The sequence below is a fragment of the Aureococcus anophagefferens genome (assembly GCF_000186865.1).
Source record: "Aureococcus anophagefferens unplaced genomic scaffold AURANscaffold_45, whole genome shotgun sequence".
NCBI classification, from domain to species: Eukaryota; class Pelagophyceae; order Pelagomonadales; family Pelagomonadaceae; genus Aureococcus; species Aureococcus anophagefferens.
In genome coordinates, this window is record NW_008705600.1 from 27886 (window position 1) to 54456 (window position 26571).

General features: G+C 71.7%; 3 protein-coding genes across 3 annotated transcripts in view; 2 read left to right on the top strand and 1 right to left on the bottom strand.

Annotated features, from left to right (window-relative positions):
- Nucleotides 1-19551, top strand: part of AURANDRAFT_72645 (hypothetical protein) — a gene marked incomplete at both ends in the record, with an annotated part of 20751 nt that extends 1200 nt beyond the window's left edge. The window contains 16 exons of the mRNA XM_009043151.1: nt 109-399; nt 638-1849; nt 2076-2600; nt 2688-2894; nt 2931-5234; nt 5296-5970; nt 6194-7753; nt 7821-8449; nt 8630-8994; nt 9123-10155; nt 10341-12558; nt 15417-16713; nt 16755-16944; nt 16980-17016; nt 17300-18964; nt 19012-19551. Of these exons, the coding sequence (XP_009041399.1) occupies nt 109-399; nt 638-1849; nt 2076-2600; nt 2688-2894; nt 2931-5234; nt 5296-5970; nt 6194-7753; nt 7821-8449; nt 8630-8994; nt 9123-10155; nt 10341-12558; nt 15417-16713; nt 16755-16944; nt 16980-17016; nt 17300-18964; nt 19012-19551 (14748 nt within the window). The remainder of the gene's footprint in view (nt 1-108; nt 400-637; nt 1850-2075; nt 2601-2687; nt 2895-2930; nt 5235-5295; nt 5971-6193; nt 7754-7820; nt 8450-8629; nt 8995-9122; nt 10156-10340; nt 12559-15416; nt 16714-16754; nt 16945-16979; nt 17017-17299; nt 18965-19011) is intronic.
- A 729-nt stretch (nt 19552-20280) lies between these two features.
- On the bottom strand, nt 20281-24784 carry AURANDRAFT_72646 (hypothetical protein; the record flags this gene model as incomplete). The annotated part of the gene is made up of 2 exons (XM_009043204.1): nt 20281-22346; nt 22499-24784. The coding sequence occupies 2 exons, from the start codon at nt 24756-24758 to the stop codon at nt 20653-20655; spliced, it is 3954 nt and encodes a 1317-aa protein (XP_009041452.1).
- A 226-nt stretch (nt 24785-25010) lies between these two features.
- Nucleotides 25011-25931, top strand: AURANDRAFT_11702 (hypothetical protein; the record flags this gene model as incomplete). The annotated part of the gene is made up of 1 exon (XM_009043152.1): nt 25011-25931. A coding segment is annotated over one exon (921 nt), but the record flags the coding sequence as incomplete, so codon positions are not given.
- Between the last annotated feature and the right edge of the window lie 640 nt (nt 25932-26571).

Here is a 26571-nt window from a genome sequence, read left to right on the forward strand (position 1 = left end):
CGCGCCGCGGCGGCCGACAGCGACTCGGACGCGTCGGACGCCGCGCCCGCGAGCGACGACGACGCCGCGCCCGCGGACCTCGGCTTCCACGCGGGGCCGGCGACGCAGGCCGACGCGTTCCAGGTCGGCGCGGTGTCGCGGCGCAGGGGGGCGGACGCGCGCGTCGCGCGCGCGCTCCGCCGCGAGTTCGTCGCCCACGGCGCGGCCGCGCGCGGCGCCGCGGCGCGGAGCGAGCGCGCGGAGCGGAGCCTCGGCGCGTGCATCGCCTGGCTCCTCGGCCGCGACGCGGGCGACGCGCCGCCGGACCCCGGCGCCGCGGCGTCCCTCGCGGGGGCCCCGGACCGCGGGCGGCAGGCGCTCGCGCGCGAGATGGGCCTCGTCGCGGCGCTCGCGGACGTCGTCCGCGCGCCGCGCGACCGCGAGGCCCGGGCCCTCGGCCGGGCCGAACTCAAATCTTCAACCCGACTTCAATGTGAGCGTATGTGACAGTTTCGACGCGAGGCCTTCTTCTGCGCTTCGAGAACTCGGTAAGAGCAATCGATTCGTCCAAACATCAGCCGAATCGACTTCGATGTGACCGAGCTCGAGAGGTTGAAGTTTGGCCGGGACCCCCCAGACAGTGGTTGATGTTGCACAGGCCCTCGGCGCGGACGCGCGGCGGTCCTACCTCGCGTCGCACCGCCTCCCGCCGGGCGCGCGGGATCTGGGCGCGGCCATCGGGCCGGGCATGCGCGCGCACCGCCTCGCGATGCGCGCGCTCCAGCTCTGCTTCGCGGGCAACAAGGCCAACGAGTTCTTCTTCGTGGAGCAGGAGGGCGGCGGCTGGTTCCTCGCCTGCATCGACCAGATCGCGTACAGCGTCGGGGCGGCGGAGGCGCTGTCCCAGCTCGTCTCCGACAACGAGGAGCTCCTCGAGCGCCACATCGACGCGCGCGTCGTCGACGACTTCGCGTCGCTCATCGAGGCGCAGGGCCCGCGCGCGGACCTGCTGGGCTTCCTGGGGGCCATCTGCTCCTGCCGCGGCCGGGGCGTCAAGTCGAACCAGGAGCTCTGCGCCGCGCGGCTCGGCCTCGTCGACGCGCCGGGCGCGGGCCGGTCGCGCGAGGCCGCGGCGCAGCGCGGCGCGCTCCTGCTGCGGGTCCGCCAGGGCGGCGACGGCGGGCTCCCGCCGGGGCCGCCCGTGGAGTGGGCCGCGACCGGGGCCGCGCCGGCGGCGTTCCTCGGCGCCGCGGAGCTCCGCGCGGGCTTCTCCCGGGCCTACGCGTCGTGGACGTGCCCGGCCGACGGCGGCGCCTGGGAGCCGCGGACGTCCCACCTCTTCTGGGGCCCGGGCCGCGCCGGCGTGCGCCGCGCCGGCGGTCGCGTGGTCCTCGGCCTCGCCGTCGTCTCCGACGGCCGCGGCGGCGCGTGGGTCGAGCTCGGCGACTTGCTCTGGATCCTCGAGGAGGACGACGCGGCGCGCGACGCCCTCTGCCGCGACGTGGTCGGCTGCCCCTACGACGAGGTCTACGCGGCCGCGCGGGGCGACGAGGCGCTCCGCGCGGGCCTCGCGCGGCAGAAGCAGCTCGCGCGCTACTTCGTCGAGCAGGTGCGCACCCTGTCCGAGATGGTGCGCACGCGGAGCTACAAGGTCGCGCGCGTCGTCGAGAAGGAGTGGAGCTACGGCCTCCTCGTGTCGTCCATGGTCGACGCGCGCCTGCCGGCGGCCGCGCGCGCGGCGCTCGTGCGCCTGCTGCACCACCTCTACCTCGACCGCTACCCCCACGAGGAGAACTGCGGCAAGGCGCAGCTGCCGGAGCAGATCGTCGTCGTCGACCCGACGTCCGCGCTGTACCCGCAGAGCGACCCCGTGCTGCTCCACTTCGCGCTCGACTGCGCCGAATTCGACCGCCGGTTCGGGTGGTCCCGACCAAACTTCAGAACCCTCGAGCTCGGTCACGTCGAAGTCGATTCGGCTGAGTTTTGGACGAATCGAGTGCTCTCGTCGAGTTCTCGAAGCAGAGCCGAAGAGCTCGCGTCGAAACAGTCGCGTACGCGCACATTGAAGTCGAGTTGACTGTTTGAATTCGGCGCAGGCGCTCAAGGACGCGGACGCGACGCTCCGCAAGTCGGGCTACGTTGACCGGCGCGACAGCCTCAACGACGACGCGGACTTCGTGGCCGCGGAGAGGCGCGCGGCGCGGCGCATCCGCGACTTCGTCGCGTTCCCGACGTCCGACAAGTTCCACCTCGTCGACGCCGCCGTCGCGGCGGCGCTCCGCGGCGACGGGCGGCACACGGACGACGGCGCGGCCTACGACGGCGCGCTGCTCGACGCGCTCCACGCGCTCGTGTCCTTCGGCTTCTGCGCGCGCATGTCCGACGTCGCCGCGAACGCGGCGGCGCTCATCGGCCTGCTCGACGCGCGGCGGCGCGCCGTCGCGCCGCGGCTCCTCCCCGATCGCGGCGGCCGCCGCGGGAGCCTGTTGCTGGAGCCGGCGCCGCGGAGCGACCTCGTCGACGCCGACGGCCGGCTCCGGGGCCTCGACGCGACGATCAAGATGGTCCGCGTGCTCGAGCGGTCTCTCGACGTCCTCGAGAACTGGCGCGTGGGGCGCTTCGTCCGCGCCGGCGTCGAGCGACGGTCTTCTGTTGTTTTTCGCGCGCCGGGAAAGGGGAGGACGGCCGACGCCGCCACCCTTCCTTAGGTCCACATGATCGCGTACTTCGACGCCGTCGACGCCGCGGCGGGCCGCGGCGGCGGCAAGGTGCACCCGGGCGGCGACGCGGACCGGCGCCGCGGCTCGCCGGGCCTCGAGCGCATCCAGCACTGGGCCGACGACGTCTTCCTCGAGTTCAGGGCCGCCGTCGACGAGCTGTTCGTGCGGCTCGGCGTGCTCACGAACGTCGCGAACGTCACGTACTCCGACCAGAGCTTGTTGTTCTCGTAGGTGCGCTGCCGCCTCGACGCGCGCGCGGCGCCCGACGTCGCCGGCGGGAACAAGGCGCGCGGCGACATCCTGCGCGGCCTCGGCCAGCGCCGGACGCTCGCGGACGACGGCGACACGGCGGGCGCGGCGGGCGCGGCGGCGCCGCCGCCGTCGCCGCGGGCCGTCGAGGACGTCCGCGACGCCGCGGACCCGAGCCGGCGCCGCCCGTCGCTCATCCGCAAGTTCCTCGAACCGGAGAAGCAGTACGAGCTCGAGGACGTGCTCGTGGATTTAATGCTCACGGAGAGCGACGCGCTCGCCGCGGCGACGTTCCGCCTCGCGCAGCGCGTCCGGGCCCAGCGCGCGGTGCTCCTGCGCCAGTCCGAGGACGTGCTCCTGCTCGCGGAGCCCGAGCTCGGCGACCTGCCGCCCGGCTGGGCCGGGAGTTTCGCGACCTACCCTCAGCTCGACGACCGCGTCTCCGACCTCCGCCACTACGTCCAGTCGTACCAGGTCTGGACGAACGGACCCGCGGGGGCCGGGTCCCCCTTCGCGGACGCGGAGGCGCTCCTCCGCGAGATCCTCGCGTTCGCGGCCGTCTCGGGCCGGAACCAGAAGATCCTCTTCGGCCTCGGCGTCGCGTCCATCCTCGCGGAGCTGAGCGGCGTCGACGTCACGCTCGGCGCGGCGACGCGCGCCGCGTCCGCGCGGCTCCGGCGCCTCGTGGAGCTGTCCTACGACGCGCTCGCCGCGCTGCTCCGCGGCGCGGACGCGGCCGTCGCGGGGCAGGTCGCGGGGTTCCTGAGGGACACGCCGGTGCTCGAGCGCGCCGCGCGCGACCTCGCCGTCGTCGCGGCGGCCGCCGCGGACGCGCGGCCGGCGCGGTCGTCCGCGCGCGCCGCGCCGGCGGCCGGCTCGCCGGCGTCGACGCCGCGGTCGCCGCGCGCGCTGCCCGAGCTCGACGCGCCGCGGTCGCCGCGGCGCGACGACGACGCGCTCCGCGACTACCTCGACGGCGGCGGCGCGGACCGCCGCGAGGCGACGGCGGTGACGGCCTGCTCCGTCCTCGCGGCGCTCGCCGTCGACGACGCGGCCGCGAAGCGCGCGCTCGGCCGCCCCGACGTCGTCGACGCCGCCGCGTCCCTGCTCCTCGACGACGGCCCGCCGCGGGACGTCGTGCTCGGCGCCGCGCGGCTCCTCGCGGCGACGCTCCAGCGGCCGCACGCGTTCTCGGCCGCGCGCGCGGCGACGCTCGAGCACGGCGACCGCTGCGCCGTCGCGCTGCGCGCGCTGGGCAAGCGGCCCGCGGCGTGGCTGCGGCGCCTGGCGGTCTTCGCCGACGACAGCGACGACGACGACGACGACCTCGTCCAGGCGAGCCGGTCCGCGCTCGCGCCGCTGGGCGCCGAGGGCCCCGTGGACGCGGTGGGCCTGCGCGTCCACCTCGAGGTCATCCGCGCGCTGGCGTCGGCCGTGACGGCGCAGACGTGTGACGCGGTGCGGGCGCTCGTGCCGGCGGACGTCGCCGTCGAGCGCTGCCGGCGCTGCCGGCGGCTCGCGCGGCTCCCGGGCACGCGGGACGTCGGCGCGGGCCTCTGCTGCGCCTACGCCGTGCTCCTGCTCGAGATCCTCCAGGCCGCGCGCGTCGACGCCGCGGGCGACCTGCTCCGGGCCTACGGCGCCTGCGCGGCGGAGCTCGCGCTCGTCGACGACGGCGCGCAGCCGGCGGGCGACGGCGGCGTGGAGGACCTCGTGACGCTCCGGCGCGAGGCGACGACGCTGCTCTGGGACGCCGTCGACGGCGCGGGCGCCGCCGCGCGGGCCACGGGCCGCCGCGGCGCCGCGCGCGACTACTCGCTGCTCGCGGACGACGCCGCGGCCGCGGTCGACGCCGCGGCGGCCGGCGAGGCGCCGCCGCGCCGCGCCGCGGGCGGGCTCCGCGGGTCGTGGTCGCGGCCCGGCGGCGGGTCCTGGGCGCGGCCCGGCGGCCTCGCGGGCGCGCGGCAGACGACGGCCGCGCTCCGCCGGACGTCGCGGCTCCAGAGAGCGGTGCGCCACTCGGGCGCCGTCCACGCGCAGGACGAGGAGCGGCTCATGGCCGCGCGGCTCCACACGCTCACGGAGACGGGCGAGGATTGCTTCCTCACGTCCCTGCGGGTCCGCCGCGGGGGCGCCGTCGCCGCGGCCGTCGCGGAGCGCCTCGTCCGCTTCTGCGGCGCGAACATGCACGACCCGCGCCACGAGGCGACGGTGCTCGACGCCATGGAGACGCTCGCGACGTTCCTGCGGTTCCACGCGGCGAACCACGCGGCGAGCCAGCTGCCCGTCGCTCCGCGGCGTCCGGAGAAGGGTCCCGCGCGCGCGCGCGACCCTCGCGTCCCCCTAGGCGGACCACGGGCTCACGCTGAGCTCGCCCGAGACGCTCCAGCCCGCCGCGTGCGAGGTCTTCGACATGATTGACACGGACGGCTCGGGCGCGATCACCTTCGAGGAGATCATGGACGCGCTCCAGAGCAATCCGTACGTGTTCAACTTCATGAATGAGTGCGGCGACGAGCGCCTCGCGTCGTTCTGCGACCCGCGGACGCTCGCGTCCGCGTTCGCGTCCATCGACGGCGACGGGTCGAACACGATCTCGAAGAAGGAGTGGGAGGCCGTCGTCGCCGAGGGCGTCGTCGGCGCCGGGTCGCCCCTCGCGCGGAGGGCGAAGCGGGCCTGGGACGCGTCGGAGGCGCCGAAGGCGCAGTGCGTGATCCTCCTGCTCGCCGTGTCGTCCGTGGCGCTCGCGCTCGGCGGCGCGGGCGCGGGCACGCGCCGCGCGGTCGACATGGGCGTGACCCTGGCCTTTTTGGCGGAGCTCACGTGCCGCGTCGCGTGCTGGGAGCTCATGCGGCCGCCGAGCGCGTCGCGCGCCGCGAACGCGCGCGCGTTCATAGCGGACCCGTTCCGCCTCGTCGACGTCGTCGCCGTCGCGCTCGACCTGCTCTTCCTGGGCCTCGACCGGTCCAACGGCGGCGCGCGGGGCGCGCGGGCCGTGCGCGTCTTCAAGCTCGTGCGCGTCGTGCGCCTCGGGCGGTCCGCGCGCGTGCTGAGCAGGGCAGGAAAAGAGAGCGAAATTCCCAACTTCAAAGGCTCCTCTCTCGGCCGTTTCCACTCGTTTCGGCTGATTTTTGGACGAGCGATCATCTCTCGGAACGGTCTCGAAGCGTGGATGCTTTTTCCGGAACGCGCGCGCGCGGAGCACTCACGTTGAAGCGAACTTGAATCTCTCTTTTCCTGCCCAGGTGCTGAGCCGCGTCGCGCGGCTCCTCGAAGCCGTGAACCCGCGCGTGGTTTTGGTGCGGCGCAACGTCGCGCGGACGCGGCTCGAGGCGGAGCAGCGCGCCCTCGCCGCCGCGGGGGGCGTCGACGTCGCCTACGGCATGGTCGCGGCGCCGCAGCTCGACGACCGGCTCCGCGTCGGCGCGCTAGGGCTTAGCGCGCTGCTCCTCTTTGGCGGCGTCGAGGCGACGCGGCGCCGCTACCTCGAGAACCTGCGGGGCACGGACCCCGAGGGCTACTTCTTCCAGTACACGTCGGACCTCCTCGACCGGGGCGCGCTCGCGGTGCGCGAGGCGAAGCGCGACCGCGGCGCCGCGGAGCGGCGCGCGGCCGCGGCGGACGCGGCCGCGGCGGCGGCGGCGGCGGCGGCGCTCCGCGCGCCCGTCGACGCCGCGCTCAGCGCCGTGGACCTGCTCCTGGGCACCGTGAGCGACCGCGGCGAGCTCATGGGCGCCATGGCGAGCCAGGAGGGGCTGAACCGGCGGTCCTTCGACCTCTTCGCCGCCGCGGCGCGGCTCCTCGACGCGCTCGTCGCCGGCGACGCGGCCGGCGACCTGCCCGCGCGCGAGCTCGCGCCGGCGGCCGTCTTCGACCTCCACCGCGTCGTCGACCTCGTCGTCGCGGTGCTCCGGACGCGCGGCGGCGGCACGCGCGACGCGGTCGCGCGCGGCGCGCCGGGCCCGCTCGCCGTCGTGCTCGGCGCGGCGTCGACGCTCGCCGGCTTCGACGAGCGGCGCGACGACGACGTCGGCGACTCGCGGCGGCCCGAGACGGCGCTCGACGACGGCTTCGCGCCCGAGCCGCCGCCGTCGCCGCGGCCCGGCGCGGGCGAGAGCTACCGCGGGGACGCGGCGGCCGGCGGCGGCCTCTTCCGCTGCGTCGACGCCGAGGGCTTCGCGGCGGAGCCCCTCGGCGCCGCGCCGTCCAAGTGGGCCCGGCTCCGGCGCCACTACCACGAGTCCTTCGCCGTCAAGGGCGGCGTCGTGAAGAACTGGGCGCGGAAGCCGAACAACCCCTGGCGGCGGCTCCGGGAGCACGTCGGCCGGTCCTTCGTCGTCCAGAAGGGCGTCCTGAACCACTGGTCGCGCGCCGCGGAGGACCGGCGCGAGGCCAGCTTCCTCGGCGACGTCCGCAAGGCCGGCCGGCGCGCGCGGGACAACCTCAGGGAGCTCGGCGCGATGGGCGGGAACTTCGCCGCGCTGCTGCCCCTGGACCTCCACATGGGCGCCGCGGCGGCCCTCGACGACGGCCGCGTCTTCCGCTCCGGCGACGCCGCGGCCGTCGCCGCGGCCGCGAACCTCGCGCTCCTGAAGATCAAGTGCCTCACCGCGCTCGTCTGCGCGCTCGAGGGCGCGGGCGACGACCTCCGGGGCGCCATCGTCGGCCACGCGGAGCTCCGGCCCGCGCTGGACCGGGTCGCGCTCGAGCTCCGCGAGGCCCGCGTCGAGAACGCGCGGCGCGCGGCCGTCGACGCGCCGCTCCTCGTGTCGCCCGCGCTCCTCGCCAAGGCGGCGCGGGACGGCGTCCCGCGGCCGCGACGACGTTCGAGAGCGGTCGGCCGGGAAACATCGCGACCGGCGCGTTCGGTAGGTCCAGGAGCTCTTCAGCATCCGGCTCGTCGTGCGGGGCGAGTGCACGCTGAGCACGGCGCTGCTCGCGCCGCCGAAGGACCGCGGCGAGCGCCGCGCGCGGCAGCGCGCGCTGGCGAGCCTCCGGTCGAGCCTGCTCACGTCCGAGGTGTCGTTCCGCGGGGGCTGCCGCGTCGTCGTCTACACGGCGCCGCCCTACGCCGGCGGCGGCGGCGACGAGCTCGTGCGCGCCCTCGTCGAGGAGCACCGGGGCCTCACGGTCGCCGCGCGCGTCGGCGCCGTCGTCCGCCAGGCCGCGCTGCTCGCGGACGCGATGGCGATGACGTGGCGGCTCACGTCGCGGTCCGCGGCCTACCGCTGGGTCCAGCGCCGCGAGCGGCCCCTGAAGTGGTCCATCTACGCCCTCAGCTTCGTGCTCTTCGGCACGAGCTCCCTCGCGAACGACCGGAGCCACCGCATCGCGGAGAAGGCGGGCCGCGAGGACGAGTGGCGCGCGCTCGGCCCGCGGTCCGCGGCGCCGCCCCTCGCGGCGCTCCTCGTCCGCGACGCCTTCTTCATCGACCGCAAGGCGCGGATCGCCGCCTACGTGTCCGCGGCGCTCGCCGCCGCCGTCGCGGCCGGCTTCGCCGCGTTCCTCGCCGGGCGGGAAAGGGGCCCGACTTCAAAGGCTCCTCGATCGGTCGTTGTCCACTCATGTCGGCTGATTTTTGGACGAGCGATCGTCGCTCGGAACGGTCTCGACGCGTGGATGCTTTTTCTGGACCGCGCGCGCACGTCGAAGCGACGTCGAATCACCATGTTCCCGCGCAGGTTCCTCGCCGTCGCCGCGGCGACGGTCTTCCCCACGGTCTACACGCGCCACGCCCAGGCGTACCAGCGCGCGCGCATGGGCCTCCTCGAGGCGACGTCGGGCGAGCCCGGCGACGACCGCGGCGACGACGGCGCCGCGCCGCGGCTCCGGCGGCTCCTCTTCGAGGACAACGCGCTCGCGCGCGGCCTCCGCGAGTCGCGGCGCTGGGACCGGGACCACGGTGCCTGGCTGCCGCTGCTGGCCCTGGGCCTCGTGCTCGCGCTCGCGACCGCGGGCTTCTCCGCGACGTTCGGCTACGAGCAGGGCAGGACAAGAGAGCGAAATTCCCAACTTCAAAGGCTCATATCTCGGCCGTTTTCCACTCGTTTCGGCTGATTTTTGGACGAGCGATCATCTCTCGGAACGGTCTCGAAGCGTGGATGTTTTTTTCGTAACGCGCGCGCGCGGAACACTCACGTTGAAGTGACGTTGAATCACCCTTTTCCTGCCCAGGCTACGAGGACGCGTACGCGCTCTACGTCGCGGCGGTCCTCGCGGCCGCGGCGCCGCCGCGGCTCCGGCGCTGGTACGCGAAGATCGACTCGAGGGACGCCTTCTGGTACTGCACGGCCTACGACTTCGCGACGGCGAGCGAGGAGATCGTGGGCCACGCGCTCCTCCTCGCCGTCGTCGCGTGCGGCGTGTTCGCGTCGTGCGACTGCTTCGGCCTCCTGCTCCTGGAGATCGTGCTGCTGTCGAGCTCGCTGCGCAACGTCACGCGGGCCATCCTCCGGCCCTTCAACGAGCTCCTCGTGGCGACGTACCTCATGTGCGTCGTCTGCCTCGTCTTCACCGTCGTCGGGCTCCTCGCGTTCCAGAGCCTCCGCGGCGACGACCACTACTGCAAGACGGTGAAGGAGTGCCTGTTCCTCAACGTCTACCACGGCATCGTCAACGGCGAGCTCGTGTCCGTCACGAAGCACGTCACGAACGACGCGGCGACGGACTACCACGACCTGCTCATGCCGTCGAACGCGGAGCTCAAGCGCATGCTGCTCCAGCTCGTCTTCAACATCGTCGTCGCGCTGCTCCTGCTCAACATGATCTCGGGCATCATCCTCGACGCCTTCACGCAGGAGACGATCAACGCGCAGCGCCTCGCGGAGCGCCGCGCGAACGAGAACTTCGCGACGGGCCTCACGCGCGCGCAGCTCGAGGCCGCGGAGCTCGACTTCGCGGAGCACCAGGCCCTCTTCTCCATGCGCAACTACGTCCACTTCGTGGGCTACCTCGCGGCCAAGGACCCGTCCATCGACTCGCCCGTCGAGGCCTACGTCCGCGCGAAGAACGCGGACGCGGACTTCTCCTGGATCCCGCTCGGCACGTGCTTCAGCCTCGAGCGGAGCAAGCGCATGCGCGCGTCCAAGAGTGAAAATGAAGTCGCCCGGCTCCACGACCGCCTCGACGCCATCGCCGCGGACCAGGAGCGGCGCCACGCGGCCGCGCTCGAGAAGGTCGACGACCTCGCCGCCGCGGTCGCGGCGCTGTCGACCCAGCTCGGGGCACCGCGCTAAGCTTAGGCAGGGATTTTACCCCCGGCCAATATATATCCTGGCAAGCGCGGGAGCATGGTCCAGCACAAACCCGCAAAAACTTGATGGTCGATCATCTCGCCGTGCCGCCAAATGCACCGGCCGACTTCTGGCAAAAATGTGCGGTTCCGCGGCGGAGGCGCAAAGATCCGCCGCTGCATCCGGACGAGGAGATATTGAAACCGGAGCTCTTCAAGGGCGACGGCAGCGGCGGCGGCAACTGGACGAATAGCGCGCAGCGAGTCTACCGCGTCGTCGAGCGACTCGGCCGCGAGCCGTCTCCGGTCTTTTTGGTCTTGGCGCTGAACCAGGTCTGCAGGGACCCCGAGGCGCGCGAGGACAGAAACTCGACGACGCTGCGGGTGCTCGACGTGCTCGCGAAGACGTTTGACGAGTCGAACGAGGCTCACGTGGCGTGGACGCCAAAGATGCTCGCGATTATGACCATGTCGCTGACGAAGCTCTTTGCTCGGGGTCGGGAGGCGACGACGATACGCCACGGGATCGTGCGGCAGGTGGTCGAGTGCGCGGATGAGTTCGACGGGCGCGGAGCGGCCAACGTGTGCGGGGCGCTCGGCAAGTGCGTGAGCGTCTTCGACGTCGCATCGAGCGCCCCACTCTTCGAGGCGCTCGCGCCGCGCATCGTCGACCTCCTCCCGGAGATCGTCGAGTCGAAATTTGCGGCGCGAGACCTCTCAGAAATCGCCTGGGGCGTGTTCAAGGTCGGCTGGCGCGACCGGTGCCGCGTCCTGCTGCCCCTGAGCGAGGCCTCGGTCGAGGTCCTGCCGAGGTTCATCGCGCAAGATCTCGCGAACCTGGCGCAGGCGCTCGCGTCCCTCGACCACTCGCGCGACGTCGAGCGCTGGTTCGAGGAGGCCTGGAATCGCTGCCCCATGCGGCGACTCCTGGAGAACGGCCTCGAGTACGAGCTCGCGGGTATCGCGAAATACTTTGCGCAGCACGCGCCCGTGGACGTCGCGACCGAGCTGGTGTACCTCGTCGGCTGCGAGGTGAGCCACCGTTTGAACATGGGCGTGCCGTGCCTGGCGCAAGCGGTCCAAGAGGCGAGCATGCTCGCGTACGCGATAGGCACGGTCATCACGCGCGGCGGGTCGCACCTGGCGAAGCTCGGGCTGGACTGGACCGAGTCGGCCCGCGGCGTGCTCGACCTCGCCGACGACGTGGCCCTCGACCCGAGAAACGACCGAGACGTCCGGCCGGAGACGTACCGGCTCCTCGCGTTGGGCTTCGGTGGCGCCCAGGTGCCGTCGCGCTTCTTCGAGACCTGCGACGCCCGGCGCGTCGCGGCCGCGGTCGTCTCCAAAGCGGATCTTCGCGAGATGGCCATAGCGCTCAACCGCCTCGTCGTCATCAACTTCGCCGGCGTCGACGAGCTGCGAGAAGCGTGCGTGCGCCGGGCCGGCTTCATCCTCGCCGAGGCGCGCGCGAACCGCTCCGACGGCGTGGGCGTGCTCTGGGCGCTCGTCGTCGCGGCGCGCCCCGACGACGCGCGCGAGGGCTTTCGCGACCTCGTCCGCGACCTCTGGACCGGCCTGCTCGACGCGGGGGTCTCGCACGACGACGACCGCTCGCAGCTGGCGCAGGTCTGGCTGAGCCTGAGACACGAAACGGACTGGACCGCCGGCCTGCCGGAACCGCCGTCGACCTGGGCGGCGACGCTCACGGCCCAGGGCGTCAGAGTCTCTCGGGCTCAGGAGTCCGTGTCCCAGGTGCTCCGCGAGTGCGGCTTTGCGCACGAGATGGAGGTCGACCTCGACGGCACGGGCCTGACGGCGGACGCGGCCGACGTCGACGCCCGCGTCGCCGTCGAGTACGACGGCCCGCAGCACTACCTCGCCGACCGGACGCAGACGGGACGGACGCGCTTCAAGCACCGCCTCGTGCGCGCCCTCGGCTGGCGGCTCGTCGTCGTGTCCCATTACGGCTGGGAGCAGGCGTCGGACAAGCGCGCCTACGTCGAGGACCTACTCGCGCGCCCGTCGGGCGTCGGGGCCGCGGGAGGCGAGAGCCGGTCGACCAACAGCCGTCGCACGCAGCATCGGGACCGACGACGCGCACCCGAGGAGCCGGCGACGGACGACGAGGGCAACCCGGAGGACGGGGCCTCGTCGAGCGCCGCGCGGCCGCAGCGGTCGCTCGCGGAGCTCCAGGCTTCCCTCCCGCCGGCCGGAGGCGGCCGGCCGCGGAGCTCCGCCAAGTCCGGCGGCGGCAAGGGCGGCGGCGGCGGCGGCGCAACAGCAGCGCGCGCGGCCGGGGGAGGCGACGAGGCCCTGCTTCGAAAGCGGCTCCAGGCGAAAGAGCGGACCATCGAACAGCTCCAGGCGAGGCTCTGCGATGTCCAGGCCGCCGCGGATCTCGACCTGACGGCGCCGGCGCGCGTCGCAGCGGCCGAGGCGGCTGCGGCAGACGCCCTCTCGCGCGCCGCCGCCGCCGACACCGCGCGCGCGGCCGCCGAGGCCGCGCGTGCCGCCGCCGAGGCGGCGGCGGCGGAGGCGGGTCGCATCATCGAGGCGCAGAAGGTAGAGCTCGAGGACGCGAGCGCCGGCGCCGCGAGCGCCGGCGCCCTCGACGCCCTCCGCGCCGCGGCCGAGGCGACAGCGACGGACCTCTGTCACACCGTCGCGGCACAGAAGACCGAGCTCGAGGCTGCGGCCGGCACGGTCCGGAAGCTCACGGACATCTCGGCGGACATCTCGTCGCGGCTCCGGCGCGCGGAGGTCGAACGGGAGGAAGCGTCGGCTCGACTCGACGACCTCTCGGTCCGCCTCCGGGACGTAGAGCGCGAGCGAGACGACAAGTTGGCGCAGCTCTCGCGCACACTCGCGCGAACGGAGGCGGAGCATGACAAGGAGAAGCAAAGGCACGAGGAGACGAAGCTTAAGCTGCGAGAAAAATGCGAGCTCATCACGCTGCGGGCGAAGGCTGACGTCGACGCGCGGGTCGCAGCGCTCGAAAGGGAGCGGCTGGCTCAGGTCTCGATCCCGGAAACGACGCCGGACGCGCCGGCTCGAGCTCCGGCAACTGCCTCGGACCTTGCGAACAGCCGCGGCGGCACTTGCGTCGCGCGTGTCCTCGACACGCTCGGCCTATCGGGAAAGCTCGCCGACAAGTTCGCGGAAGAAGAAATCGATGATCGGGCCTTCGGTGACCTCGAGGCGAAAGAATTTGAAGAAGTCGGAGCGTCGCCCGAGGAGGCGCGCCGTATCATCGAGTGCCGCGATGCCCTGGTCGTTGCGTTTCCTCCCGCTGATGCCAGAGGCGCCATGGCGTCGCCGGCGCCCATGAAGCGTGAGGTCGCGCGTGACCTGTTGAGATACGTGCGCACGCAGGGTGGATCAGTTTGCGGGAAAGAGATGGCACCATTTTATCGCGCTGGCGCTCACAGAAAAACCACGGTGGGCAAGCTCAAGGATTTTTGTAACTCCCCGGAAGCAAGCGACCTCGTGGTGTGGCGCTCTGATGAAGATCCGCGCAAAACCTGCGTCATGGTCCGATGTAAATACGACGCCCGCGGCCGCTGCGGGTTGGGCGATAAGTGCAAGTTTGGGCACGCGCGACCCGCGGCACCGAAATCCCCAAGGTCGCCGCAACCAAGATGACACCACCTAGTAGCATGCACCCTAAGTCACGGGCGCTGTCGACCCAGCTCGGGGCACCGCGCTAAGCTTAGGAGGACCCCGGGAGAGGCGTCGCGGCGGCGCGGACGCCGTTGGAGCAGATGCCGCAGATGGCGTCCGACGGCGGGTTGAGGTACGTGCACCAGTCGCAGGCCCACTTCGCTGGCGACGCGGCGGCGACCTCGCCCTCGGCGTGCTCCCCGGACGAATTGCTCTCCGGTGACACCGGCCACGTCGGGCTCGGGGACGCCGCCCTAGGGGAGGGCGTCGTCGTGGCGACGTCGGGAGCCGCGCGCCGCGCAGCCCCGACCCGCCCATCAGCCGCCACCGCCTTCTCGAACTTCGCCGTCACGTGGACGTCCAGCTGCACGATCCGCTGCCCGGACCGCTCGGCGAACGCCTCGAAGAAGCGCACGAAACGCTCGAATTCGTCACCCATCGCGTCCGGGCACGGGCTCCATTGCGCGGCCATTTGCATCGTCCGCTGTGGGAGGTCTGCTGCGGCCTCTGCAATCGCATCCATGGAGCGGGCCTTCTCCGTCTTGCGTTCGGCATCCAAGCGCGCGGCCCGCGCGGCGAGACGCGCGTCCTCCTCCTCGCGCTGGGCCTCTCCGGACCGGGCCTCTTCCTCCTGCCCGGCGGACGAGCCATCACACTCGAGGGTCACCGCAAACGGTTCGCCGCGTGCGCGCTTTTCCCGGCTCTCCTCGTCGGTCGAGAGCAGCGCGGACAGCTCCTTTCGCTTCGATGCCGTTGGCTGTCCCGCCTCCGACGCGCGGCGCTGGGCGTCCGGCTCGATCATCTCGACCATGCTCTTACACACGTTGATGTAGTGGAACACGTTGGTGGTGAGGAAGAGCTGGATGCGGAGCCATCTCCTCGAATCCTTCATCACGACCGCGAAGCTGCCCGCATACGCGTGATCTTTCGTGATCTTCACAAGTTTGCCCTGTCTCGCAGCCTCTCCGTGGCGCTCCTTGTGCAGGCAGCTCTCCCAGACCTCATGTTCTTCGAGTTCCTCCTCATCTCCATCTTCGTAGAGGACTCTGTAGACCGCCATTGGCGTGCCGTGACTGTCGATGACGCAGCGCGCGTCCTTTAAATCCAGTGCGGGGATCCATCCGGTGACCTTCACAGGCAGGTTGGTTCCCCGGTTTGCCGACGACGCGCGGGAGAGTGTTTTTCCCAGCCATGGCGACCCCGTCGTGTCCCAGACGCCTGCCAGCTTGAGTGGTCCTACCGGCAGCCCCTGCACTCCGGGCACCTCCTCCGGCGCTTTGGTCGGATCCTCCATGTCCACGGCGCGTCTGGGTTGTACGCCGACGTGCGTGAGCCAGCACAGCACAGCACAGCGCAGCCGGATTGTATTCGGGTTTTCGGAGTGTTTTAGGACATGAGAAGCTGCGGCTGCGGGAGGCAAGATCGGAGGCAGGCAGGGTGTTGCAGCCGATGCTGAATAAGTGGCAGCCCATACATGTAGAAGCCGGCTACTGCAGTGTCTTCTTCGAATCCACTGTAATATGGTATTCTTGTGGTGCTCATCAACAGTGTTGTTCGCACTCGTCTTGCCTTGGCAGCCCGTGTCTTCCTCCCCGAACATGGTCTTCTCGTCCTCATCGACGATGGTCTTGTTTGCACTCGTCGCCCGCGCGACCGTCGACGCCGCCTTCGAAGTGTACGAGAACGCCGACGTCGGCCACGGCCGGCTCGGGGCCCTGGCTCTCCTCGGGTCCAACGTCACGTCGCCGCGTGCGTGCCAGGCGCTCTGCGTCGGCGCCTGCCGGTCGTTCGTGTTCTACCATTCGGACTACCGCGACGCGTCGCTCGCGGCGACGTGCCACGGCGACGCGAGCGGCGCCTGGCGGCCGTTCTACTCGGACCTGTCGGCGCCGCTCGCCTGGGGCCGCGTCACGTCGGGCCAGCGCGACCCGCGGACCGTGGTGACGCCGTGCGCCGACCGCGGCGACTGCTCCTACAACGGCGTCTGCTCCGACGCCGGGACGTGCGCGTGCTACCCGCAGTGGATGGGCCTGCGGTGCGGCCAGCTCGCGCTCGCGCCGACGCGCCGCGACGCGGGCCTCCAGGCCGCGGACGCGGGCGGCCGCGTCTCTACCTGGGGCGGGTCGGTAGTTAGGGACCCGGCGACGGGCCTCTACCACATGTGGGCCGCGGAGATGACGCGCCATTGCGGCATCGTCGTCTGGATGAGCAACTCGCGGGTCCGCCACGCGGTCTCCGCGACGCCCGAGGGGCCCTTCGAGCCCCGGGACGTCGCCTTCGGCGTCTGGGGCCACGAGCCCACGGTCGCGCGCGACCCGTCGACGGGCGAGTTCGTCCTCTTCTGGACGGCGTCCTTCGGCGCGGTGCCCTGCTCCGGGGCCGAGTGCGGCGACTGCGACGACGGCGACTCGGTCGGCGCGGCGAACGCGTCGCGCGCGGACTGCCTGCCGGACGCGAGCTGCACCTGGCCCGGCGGCGAGTTCCCGCTCGCGACGTACATGAGCTTCGCGGCGGACCCGTCCGGCCCCTGGTCGGACCCCGTCGAGGTGCCCGCGCCGGGCGCGTGGGACACGAACCTCGCGCCCATCATCCGCAAAGACGGGTCGCTCGTCGGCCTCGGGCGGCCGCCCTACGTCTGGCGCGCGGCCGACTGGCGCAACGCGTCGACCTACGCGGTGTCGGCGGCGGACGCGACGATCGCGGGCGAGGACCCCTACCTCTACGTGGACGCGCGCGACCCGGACGTGCTCCACGCGCTCAGCCACGCGGGAGGCTGGGATTCGAGCGGCGGGCACGCGTGGAGCGTCGACGGCGGCGACACGTGGCGGCGCCACGACGACGTCGCGGCCTACGGCGCGTCGACCCGCGCCCCCCGTCGCGCGGCGCGCGTCCCCGGACCGCGCCGCCGCTCGCAGGCAGCCTCATCCTCTACGACGACGGCTCGTCCGCGTCGCTCTCGCGCCGCGAGCGGCCCCACCTCGTCTTCGACGCCGCGGGCGCGCCCGTCGCCCTCGCGAACGGCGCGACGCGGGCCTGGCCCTGCACGCACCCGCTCCACTGCCCGCGGGACGCCTGCTTCACGGCGCTCCAGCGGCTCTCCTACGAGTAATCCGCGGCGCCGAGGTCTAAGTCGCACGCAGGCGGCGCGCGGGCCTCTTGATGGAGCCGCGTCCCCAAGTGCGTCCCCTCGCATGCGCAAGCTTAAGATCTATAGGCCGAGAGCTTCTTGAAGTTTCTTTTGCAACTGGGCAGCACACTGCATTCCTCGCCGCCACCATGGTCGCCGCCCGCCTTCTCGCCTGCGCCGCGCTGGGGTTCGCCTTAGACTATCACAACGGCAACTACAACACGGCCGTCGACGATGTCCTCTACGACACGGTCATCCCCGCCAGCGAGAGCCCCATGACCGTCGAGCGCAGCGTCCTGCGGCCGTGACGGTGTTCGAGAGATCATCTGGTAGGTCGAGCGCCACTTCGTGAACCGTAGCCACCCCTACGTGGCCGACAACCAGCAGCGCAGCGGCTTCCAGTTCCCGCGCACGGACAGCCGCTTCCAGGACCGCGACGAGATCACGCTGCGCAACGTCGACACGGGCCTCTACCTCGCCGTCGACGGCGACGGCGCGGCGACGACGACGGCCGACGCGGGCGCCGCCGCGGTCTTCGCCGTGGGGCGGCCCGCGTGGAACTCGACGGCGATCACGCTCGCCGTCGGCGGCCGCTACCTCGCCGGCGACGACGATAGCGACGCCGCGTTCCTCTCCGACGACGCCTTCGTCTGGGAGTACGTCGTCGACGACGGCTTCGAGTACCGGGGCAAGCAGGCCGCGCTCCGGGCCCCGGGCTTCACGAAGGACCTGCTCCGCGACAAGGCCGGCGCCGTCATGTACGGCAACTCGCCGCCGGGCGACCAGACGACGTGGACCGTGACGATCCACGCGGCCGTCGAGGAGTTCCGGCCCCTGCTCCGCGGCATCAACATCAACGGCCTCATGATGATGCAGTACAAGGCGGGCTACAGCCTCTGGAAGGACGCGGACAGCGGCGACAACATGTTCGGCAAGGCGAACGACGCGTGGGACCCCGAGGGCGCGGACCGCTGCGTCGGCGACGACTACTCGCTGAGCCTCGAGCTCGGCGCCGACGAGACGGAGTTCCGCCTCGGCGGCCACCTCGCGACCTACATCACGGAGAAGGACATCTCGTGGATGGCGCACCACGGCGTCAACCACGTCCGCGTCCAGGTGACGTACTGGATGGTCTTCCACGAGCTGCCCTACCGCACGGGCACCTTCGCCAAGCTCGAGCAGATCTTCGAGTGGTGCGAAAAGTACAACGTCGCCGTCTTCCTCGCGTACTTCGCCGCCAAGGGCTGCCAGAACATGGCCCAGTCCTGCGGGAGCTGCATGAAGTACACCAACTGCGGCATCGACGAGCCCGCGTGCAACACGTACCGCGACAGCGAATACGTCGACATCGCGCAGGACTGGGACCCGGCCTACGAGATGGAGGCGGGCCGCGCGTTCCGGTCCGCGGACAACCAGGCGTTCAACGAGAGCTGGCCCGTCGAGAACTTCTACGAAATAAACGTCGCCGTGCTCACGAACCTGACGACGCACTTCAAGGACTCGCCCGTCTACCTCGGCATGATCTTCACGAACGAGCCGTCGGGCACGTCGAAGAACGACCGGCTCTACGAGTTCTACGAGACGATGCAGCGCGTCGTCCGCGAGGTCAACGGCCCGGACACGCTCGTGTCCTTCTTCGGCACGTCGAACCCCATGGAGAACCTCGCGCAGGACACGTTCACGAACCCGTACCTGGACAAGCACCTCTTCTCCGACAGCGGCCACTACGAGTACCAGGTCTTCCCGGACATGGAGCTGAACTACGAGCACGAGATGGAGGTCGGCAACTTCAACGACACCGAGACGCGCCACTGGAAGTACCTCATCCACGCGTGGTCGCTGACCTGGGGCGACGCGGGCGCGTTCATCACCGACGACTTCATGAAGTGCTTCGGGAGGCAGAAGCTCCAGATTTATGAGCGGTACACCATGGGCACGGCCTACTGCATCTGGGAGGTCGAGCGCGGCGTCCCGCGGGCCGCGACGACGTTCGAGAGCGTTCGACCGGGACGACGAAGAAAGATCGCCGCGGACGCGTTTCGTAGGTCGAGAGCGGCCCGAACTACAAGTGGGACTACAACGACGCGTGCGAGGCCGGCTTCCTGCCCGGCTGCCTCGACGAGTACGAGTGGAAGAGCGCGCGCTGGTGGGAGCACGACCCGTCCTACTACGACTACTACGACGCGTGGACCGAGGCCTGCAACCCGGCCCACACGTGCGCGGCCCTGGACCAGTACTACGTCTGCGGCGACGGCGACGAGTACGTCGACCTCGACCTCGACGCCTACGACGACATCGACCTCTGCCACGAGGCCTGCGAGACCTACACGAACGACTACGCGGCGGAGCTCGACCGCACGGACTGGAACTCGCAGCTCACGGGCGCCGTCGGCTGCTGCGAGTTCAAGGACGGCACGCGCTGCCGCTACCACAAGCTCGTCGACGACGTCGAGTACCGCTCCTCCAAGCCGACGCGCTACGCGTCGATCTGCGGCGCCCTGTGTGGAAACCAACCACTGGTTTGGGGGGTCCCCACCAAACTTCAGAACTCTCTATCTCGGCCAATTCGAAGTCGATTCGGCTGATTTTTGGACGAATCGATTGCTCTCGTCGAGTTCTTGAAGCACAGCAGAAAACGTCGCGTCGAAACGGTCGCATACGCTCAAATTGAAGTCGGGTTGAAGATTTGAATTCCACACAGGCGGCGCCGCGATGCCCGGCGGCGGCGGCGTCGACGTCGTCGTCACCGTCGACGTCGACGGCCAGCGGCGCCTCGACGACGCCGCGACGCCCGCGCCGACGGCGACGCCCGCGCCGACGGCAAACCCTGCGACGACCTGTCGTCGCCCGACGAGTCCCTCGCGGCCGTCCTCGAGCGGGTCTCGGCGCGCATCTGCAACTGCACGACGACGGCGACGTACTACGGCTGCGTCGACGGGGTCCACGTCCTGTCCGTCACCGTCGGCAAGCGGTCGTTCAACGCCTCGCTCCCGCCGGACATCGACGCCGTCGACGCCGACGCGCTCGGGGCCGCCTTCGACGCCGCGCGGTCCGACGCGTCCTCGCTCGCCTACGTGCAGCAGGCCTTCGCGGACCTCGAGGCTCATCGGGACACGCTCGGCGTCGCCACGTTCGAGACGCCGGAGTGGTGCGAGGACCACGCGGACTGCGACGAGGGCGAGTACTGCTACGCGCTCTCGAACGCCCTCGGCTACGTCGACGACGACGTCGCCGCCTACGACGACGCGGCATACACGACGATCGGCGACTACTTCGGGCCGCCGACGAACGCGACGGCGACGGGGCGCCGGCTCGCCGCCGCGCACCGCGCGCTCTACTCGGACCGCGCCGAGGTCAAGTTCTGCCGCGCCGCGTCCGCGGACGACGACGACGACGGCGCGAGCAGCAAGAAGAAGCGCTCGGGGCCGCCGCCCACACACGTGGCCATGGTCGTCGTCGCCCTCGCGACGATCGCCACGATCCTCTTCGCCGGCCTCTGCCGCGCCGCCAAGGAGCCGGCCGCCGCGACCAAGGTCGTCGAGATGAAGTAGCGTCCGCCGCCGCCGCCCCCTCTGTTGTCCCCCGATCCCCAAGGCGCCCATCGCCGCCATCGCTGTCGCCTCCGTCGCCGCCGCCGCCGTTGTGCTCCCCCCGGGCCGACGTCGACCCCCCGTCGCGCGCCCGCGTTACGAGCTCCCCGCGAGGGGCCGGAGGTGGTCCGGCAGCTTCGTCCGGAAGTCCGGGGGCACGGTCTGGGCGTGGATGGGGACGAGCTCCGGCACGCTCGACGCGTGGTCGGCCTGGTCGTCGTCGTCGCCCGGCCGCGGCCGCGCGGCGCGCTTGCCCCACTTGTTCTTGAACTGCTCGTCGCGGAGCTTGCGGTGGAGCGACTTGCGGTCGAAGCGGAGGTCGTTGAGCTCCTCCATGAGCTCGAGGTTCTGCGCGCGGAGCATGTCGACGGTGCGCTCCTCGGGCGTCTTGTCCGCGCCGACGCCGACGGCCCTGGGCCGGGGCTTGGGCTTGCGCCGCGCCGCGGCGTCGCGCTTGTCGTCGGAGGCGCCGTCGTCGTCGCCGGCGCCGCCGTCGGGCTCCGGCGGCCCCGCGCGGTGCCGCGCGGGCTGGAGCCGGACGACGGCGTCGCGGACGGCGTGGAGCTCCTCGAGGACGACGGCCTGGGGCCGGATCGCGGGGTCGCGGAGCTTGAGGAGGAAGACGTCGATCTGCTCGACGAGGCCGCCGAGGCGCTTGTCCTTGGAGAAGATGTGCTTGCGGCACTCGCCGACGCGCGTCCGCGCGCGCTGGAGCTCGTTGGCCTTGCGGTTCAGCGTGATGCCCATGGCCTTGTTCTGCATGCCCGCGTCCTCGAGGATGCCGTCGAGCTTGCGCCACTTCTTCTCGAGCGCGGCGAGGTCGCCGTCCTTGGCCGCGATCGTCTCCTCGAGGGACGCCTTCTGCTCGCCGAGCATGCGCTTCCAGCGCACCAGGTCGTCGAGCTGCTTCTCCTGGTCCGCCGCGAGGCGCTCGTGGCGCTCGCGGAGGCCGCGCTCGCGCCGGAGGTCCGCGAGCGCGGCGCCGAGGCGCGCCTCGGCGTCCGCCGCGCGGTCGCGCGCCGCGTAGAAGGCCTGCTGGCTCTCCGTGAGCTCGTCGCGGTTCTTGTGGTAGTCCATGGACAGCTGCTCGTTGCGCCGCTTGAGCACGGCCTTGTCGTGGAGCGACGTCGTGAGCTTGCGCTGGAGCTCCTCGAGGTCCGCGCGCGCGGCCTCGCGCGCGGCGAAGAGCTCGAGGTCCGCGCGGCGGTCCTGCTCCTCGAGGAGGCCCGACGCCTCGCGCTTGCCCTGGGCCGCGTAGTCGCGGAGGAGCCGCGCCTCGGCCTCGTACGTCTCCTTGAGCGACTCCTTCGACTTCTTCCACTTCTCCTCGGACTTGCGCGAGTCTAAAACCTGGCTCTCGAGCTCGTCGCGCGCGTCGAGGCGGATCTTGTCGATCTCGTCGCGGATGGCCATGTAGCGCGCGGCCTCGGTCGCGAGCTTCTTGTCGTAGAGCGACTCGAGCTCCTTCGCCTCCGCGTCGAAGCCCGCGCGCGCCTCCGCGAGCGCGACCGCGTGGCCGTCCTCCGCCTCGGCGAGGCGCCGCGTCACCCCGTCGACCTCCGTCTCCAGCGCCTCGAGCTGCGCCTCGTAGGACTCCTCCTGCTCGCCCAGCCGCCGCTCGAACTCGGGCCGCGCCGCGTCCTGCTGCTGCTTCGCGGCGGCCTTGGTCTGCTCGAGCTGGCCGACGAGCGTGCGCACGTCGTTCTCGAGCTTGTAGAAGGCGCCGCGCTCGATGAGCACCATCTCGTCCGACGGCCCGCCGAAGGCCTGGGCCTGCTTGAGCGACGCGCCTGGGCGGGACAAGGGTGCGACATTCCCAACTTTGGAGGCTCCTATCTCGGCCATTTTCCACTCGTTTCGGCTGATTTTGGGACGAGCGATCATCCCTCGGAGCGCTCTCGACGCGTGGATGCTTTTTCCGGAACGCGCGCGCGCGGAACACTCATGTTGAAGCGAACTTGAATCACCCTTGTCCTGCCCTGAGCCGCGCGGACGCCGAGGAAGCCGTCGCGGCCCGCGGAGCAGACGAGGATCGCGCCGCCGCGGCCCGCGGCGCAGAGCGTGTCGTCGCGGCGGCAGAACGTCAACGCGACGACGGCGCCGTCGCAGAGCGGCAGCTCCCGCAGGTCGCCCGGCGCGCCGTCGGGCCCGTCGAAGGGCCACCGCGCGGTCACCACGGACCCGAAGGCCGTGCCCGCGACGAGCAGGCCCGCGGCGTCGCCCGCCGGGTCCACGGGGAGGAGGCAGGTGACGACGCGGTCCCCCAGGAGCACGTCCGTCGACGGGCCGTCGATCGCGCCCGGCCAGACGCAGACCAGCGGCTCCTCGACGCGGCCCTCGCCGCCCGCGGGCGACGCGTCGCGGCCCCGGCGGTTCTCCGAGCCCCGAGGCGCGCCCGCGGCGACCAGGGCGCCGTCGTCGAAGACGCACATGCAGGCCCACTTGACGCCGAGGCGCACGCAGTCGCGCGTCCGCGCGACGATGCGGTGCCGGTCCTCGAAGCGGCCGATGGACCACTCGTAGACCGCGCCGTCCTCGGACACCGTGAACAGCCGCTGGTCGTCGGGCGCCCAGGCCAAGCCCCGCACGTTGCCCGCGTGGCCCCGGAGCGCGTGCAGCAAGCCCGCGCGGCCCGCGTCGCGCGTCGCGCGCGACTCGAAGACCTGGACGAGCCTTCCCATGACGGCGGCGAAGAGGTGGCCGCCGTTGGCGTAGGCGAGGGCGGACAGCGGCGTCGTCGACACGAGGGGCCGGTCGTCGCGCGGGAGCGGCACGACGCCCTTCGTCGCGAGCTTCTGCGCCAAAAAGAGCTCGCGGTGGCCGAGGCGGTAGACGCGCATCTCGTCCTCGAGGCCCACCAGGAGCTCGTAGCCGCCCGGGTGCACGTCGAGGCACACGAGCGCCTGCTTCGCAAAGGCCTCGTCCCCCACGTAGCGCACCGCGAGCTCGCGCGCGCGCCAGTCCCAGACGCAGACCGCGCCGCCCACCGTCGAGCACGACGCCAACAGGGGCTTCGACAGCCCCGCGGACAGCGCCATGACGTCGCCCTCGTGGTGCGGCGCGCCGAGACGCTTCGCCGGCAGCCGCTTCGCCTTCGGGTCCGTCGTCAGCAGGAGCTGGGGCAGGTCCAGCAGCGCGACGGCGTGGCGGCAGACGAGGAGCGTCGCCGCGGCGGAGTTGGCGTTCGCCGGCGGGAAGGAGGAGCACGCGACGACGTTGCGCGCGCCGTCGAGCGCGAGGCGCCTCATGAGCTTCACGCCGACCTTGCCCCGCTTCCGCTGGCGCGGGTCGTCGTCGCGGCGGAAGACGCAGACGCCGCAGGACGAGCAGCACGTCGCGAAGCCGTGCTCCAGGGGCACGACGCCGCGGACCGAGGACAGGTGCACGCCCTCGAAGCGCTGCGTCTGCTCGTTCTCCTGGACGATGGCGACGTCGCCCCCCGACGTGCCCGCGACGAGCATCTCCGACTCGAGCCAGAGGTGGATCGTGTACTCGGCCTTGCCGCCGCCGCCGGGCGGCAGGTGGCTCGCGGCGGCGCGCGGTTTCAGTTCGGAGCGGAGCAGGCGCCAGAGCTGGACGTGCTGCGGGCCCGACGTCGACAGCTCCAGCGGGTCCCGCGGGTGGCAGCAGACGTGCGCGCAGGCGGCCTCGAGGGGGCTGCAGAACGCGAGGCCCTCCTCCGGCGGCTTGGCCCAGTCGAAGCCGACGGCGACGGACGGCCGCTCGCGGCCCTCCGCCTTCGACGCGCAGACCACGAGCGACGCGTCGGCGTTGAAGTCCGCCGCGCCAAAGGTCGCGCCGCCGGGCGCCTCGTCCCAGGTGTGGGTCCCGACGACCGTGGGGACCCAGGCGCCGCCGCACTGCGCGAGCGAGTAGACGACGACGGCCGGCGGCGCGGCCCGCGGGAGCTGCGACACGCAGAGGCCCAGGAGCTTGCGCCGCTTGTGGAAGGCGACGGCCGTGACGACGCGCGCCGGCGTGCCCCGCACGCGGATCGCGGGGAAGAAGTGCATGGGCTTCGACGACCCCTCGGCCAGGTTCTCGCCGCCGATCTCCTCCGCCGACACGAAGGCGGCCCGCGACCCCGTGAAGGTGATGTAGGTGAGGCTCTCCTGCTCCAGGGCCACCACGGGCGTCGACACGCTGCTGTTGAACCCGAAGGCCACGCGCGGCACGATGGACCGCGGCGCCGGCGCCGCCATGGCCGACGGGTGAGCTCGAGCGCTAAGACGGCACCTGGGGTTTAGTGACGGAATGTTGAGTCTAGGTGCAGTCGACCTTTCTGCAACATTGAGTCATGGTGCAGTACGTCCGATCTTGCGAAGTTCTTGCCGACGCATCGTCCCCAGAAAGCTAACCAAAGCTTCTGCCGCCGACGCGCACACTCGCACCCATCCGCCTCTCCGTGCACCACCGGCCTCCTCCTCTCCCTGCGCGTCACGGAGCAGATCGCGAAGCTCGTCTCCTCGGACGCCGCGGCGCAAGACCAGTTCGGTTACTCCGTCGCCATCCACAACGAGATCATCGTCGTCGGCGCGACCATGGAAGAAGTCGCCGCCAATTCGGGCTCGGCCTACATCTTCAAGACTTCCGACGGCGGCGCGACCTGGCCCCAGGTGGCGAAGCTCGTCGCGCCGGACGCCGAGGCGAGCGACCGCTTCGGCTACTCCGTCGCTGTCGAGGGCAACCTCGTCGTCGTCGGCGCATTGCAGGACGACACCTACGCGGGCTCGGCGTACGCGTTCCTCACGTCGGACGGCGGCGCGACCTGGGACCAAGGCGAAAAGTTCGTTGCCGACGATCGCGCGGCGGAAGACCGCTTTGGCACTGACGTGGAGATAAGCGGCGACGTCGTCGTCGTTGGCGCGCACACTGCGCACACTGCTTGGCGCCAACCGACGGGGGCCGCCTACGTCTTCCGCGCAACCGACGGGCGCGCGGGCTGGACGCAAGAAGCCAAGCTCGTCGCAAGCGACGTCGCGGCAAACGACCTCTTCGGTTATGCAGTTTCCATCAACGAGGCCGGAGACGTGATCGCCGTCGGTTCATTCCTTGACAACGACCACGGCTCCTGGTCTGGCTCGGCGTATGTCTTCCGCACGACGGACGGCGGTGCGACCTGGACCCAAGCGGCCAAACTTGCCCCAGGCTCGGAAAACTATCGCTTCGGCGCAAGTCTCTCCATCAGTGGCAACACACTCGCCGTCGGCGCGTACGGGTCCGACACCTTCACTGGCCGTGCTTACCTCTTCTCAACGACGGACAACGGCGCGAGCTGGACCCAAGACGCCAATTTGCAGGGCAGCGGTTACGCGGTGAACGACCGCTTCGGTGAACACCTCGTCCTCAGTGGCAACCGACTCGTCGTCGGGGCGAGAGCGACGACCACGGGTCCGGGCTCGGTCTACATCTTCGAGGCCCCCCAGCCCGCGCCCAGCCCGACCGACTCCGCCCCCACGCCGTCCCCCGTCGCCACCGCCGCCCTCCCCGGCCCGACGCCGAGCCCCGTCGTCGCGGCGCCGCCGACCGACGGCGTCGTGACCCACCTCGCGCTCCTCTCGGCTCTCCTGCCTCGGCAACGACGCCTGCCCGAGCGCGTTCACCCTCGACGAGTCCGGCATCGCGTCCGAGGTCACGCCGTCGTCGACGTTCGGCTCCGACGGCTCGGTCACGCTCGTCATGGACGTCGTCACGACGGGCAGCAGCTCCGAGCTCACCGGGACGCTGTCCGTCGGCGTGGACTGCATCGACTTCCAGCTCGCGGCCGGCTTCTGCCAGGAGGCCGATTCGGCGTCGTTGTGCGCGGAGCACTCGACCGTGTCGCGGACGCTCGACCCGACGACGCTCGTCGAGGCGTGCCCCGGCAGCGCGGTCCAGGACGAGAACGGCATCATCACGCTCACGCTCGGCGTCACGATCGGCGTCGGCCACTCGGACCCCTTCGACGCGCTCGCGTCCTTCGAGCACGAGGTGACGTACACCATCGACGTCGTGGACCAGGTCGTCATGTCCTCG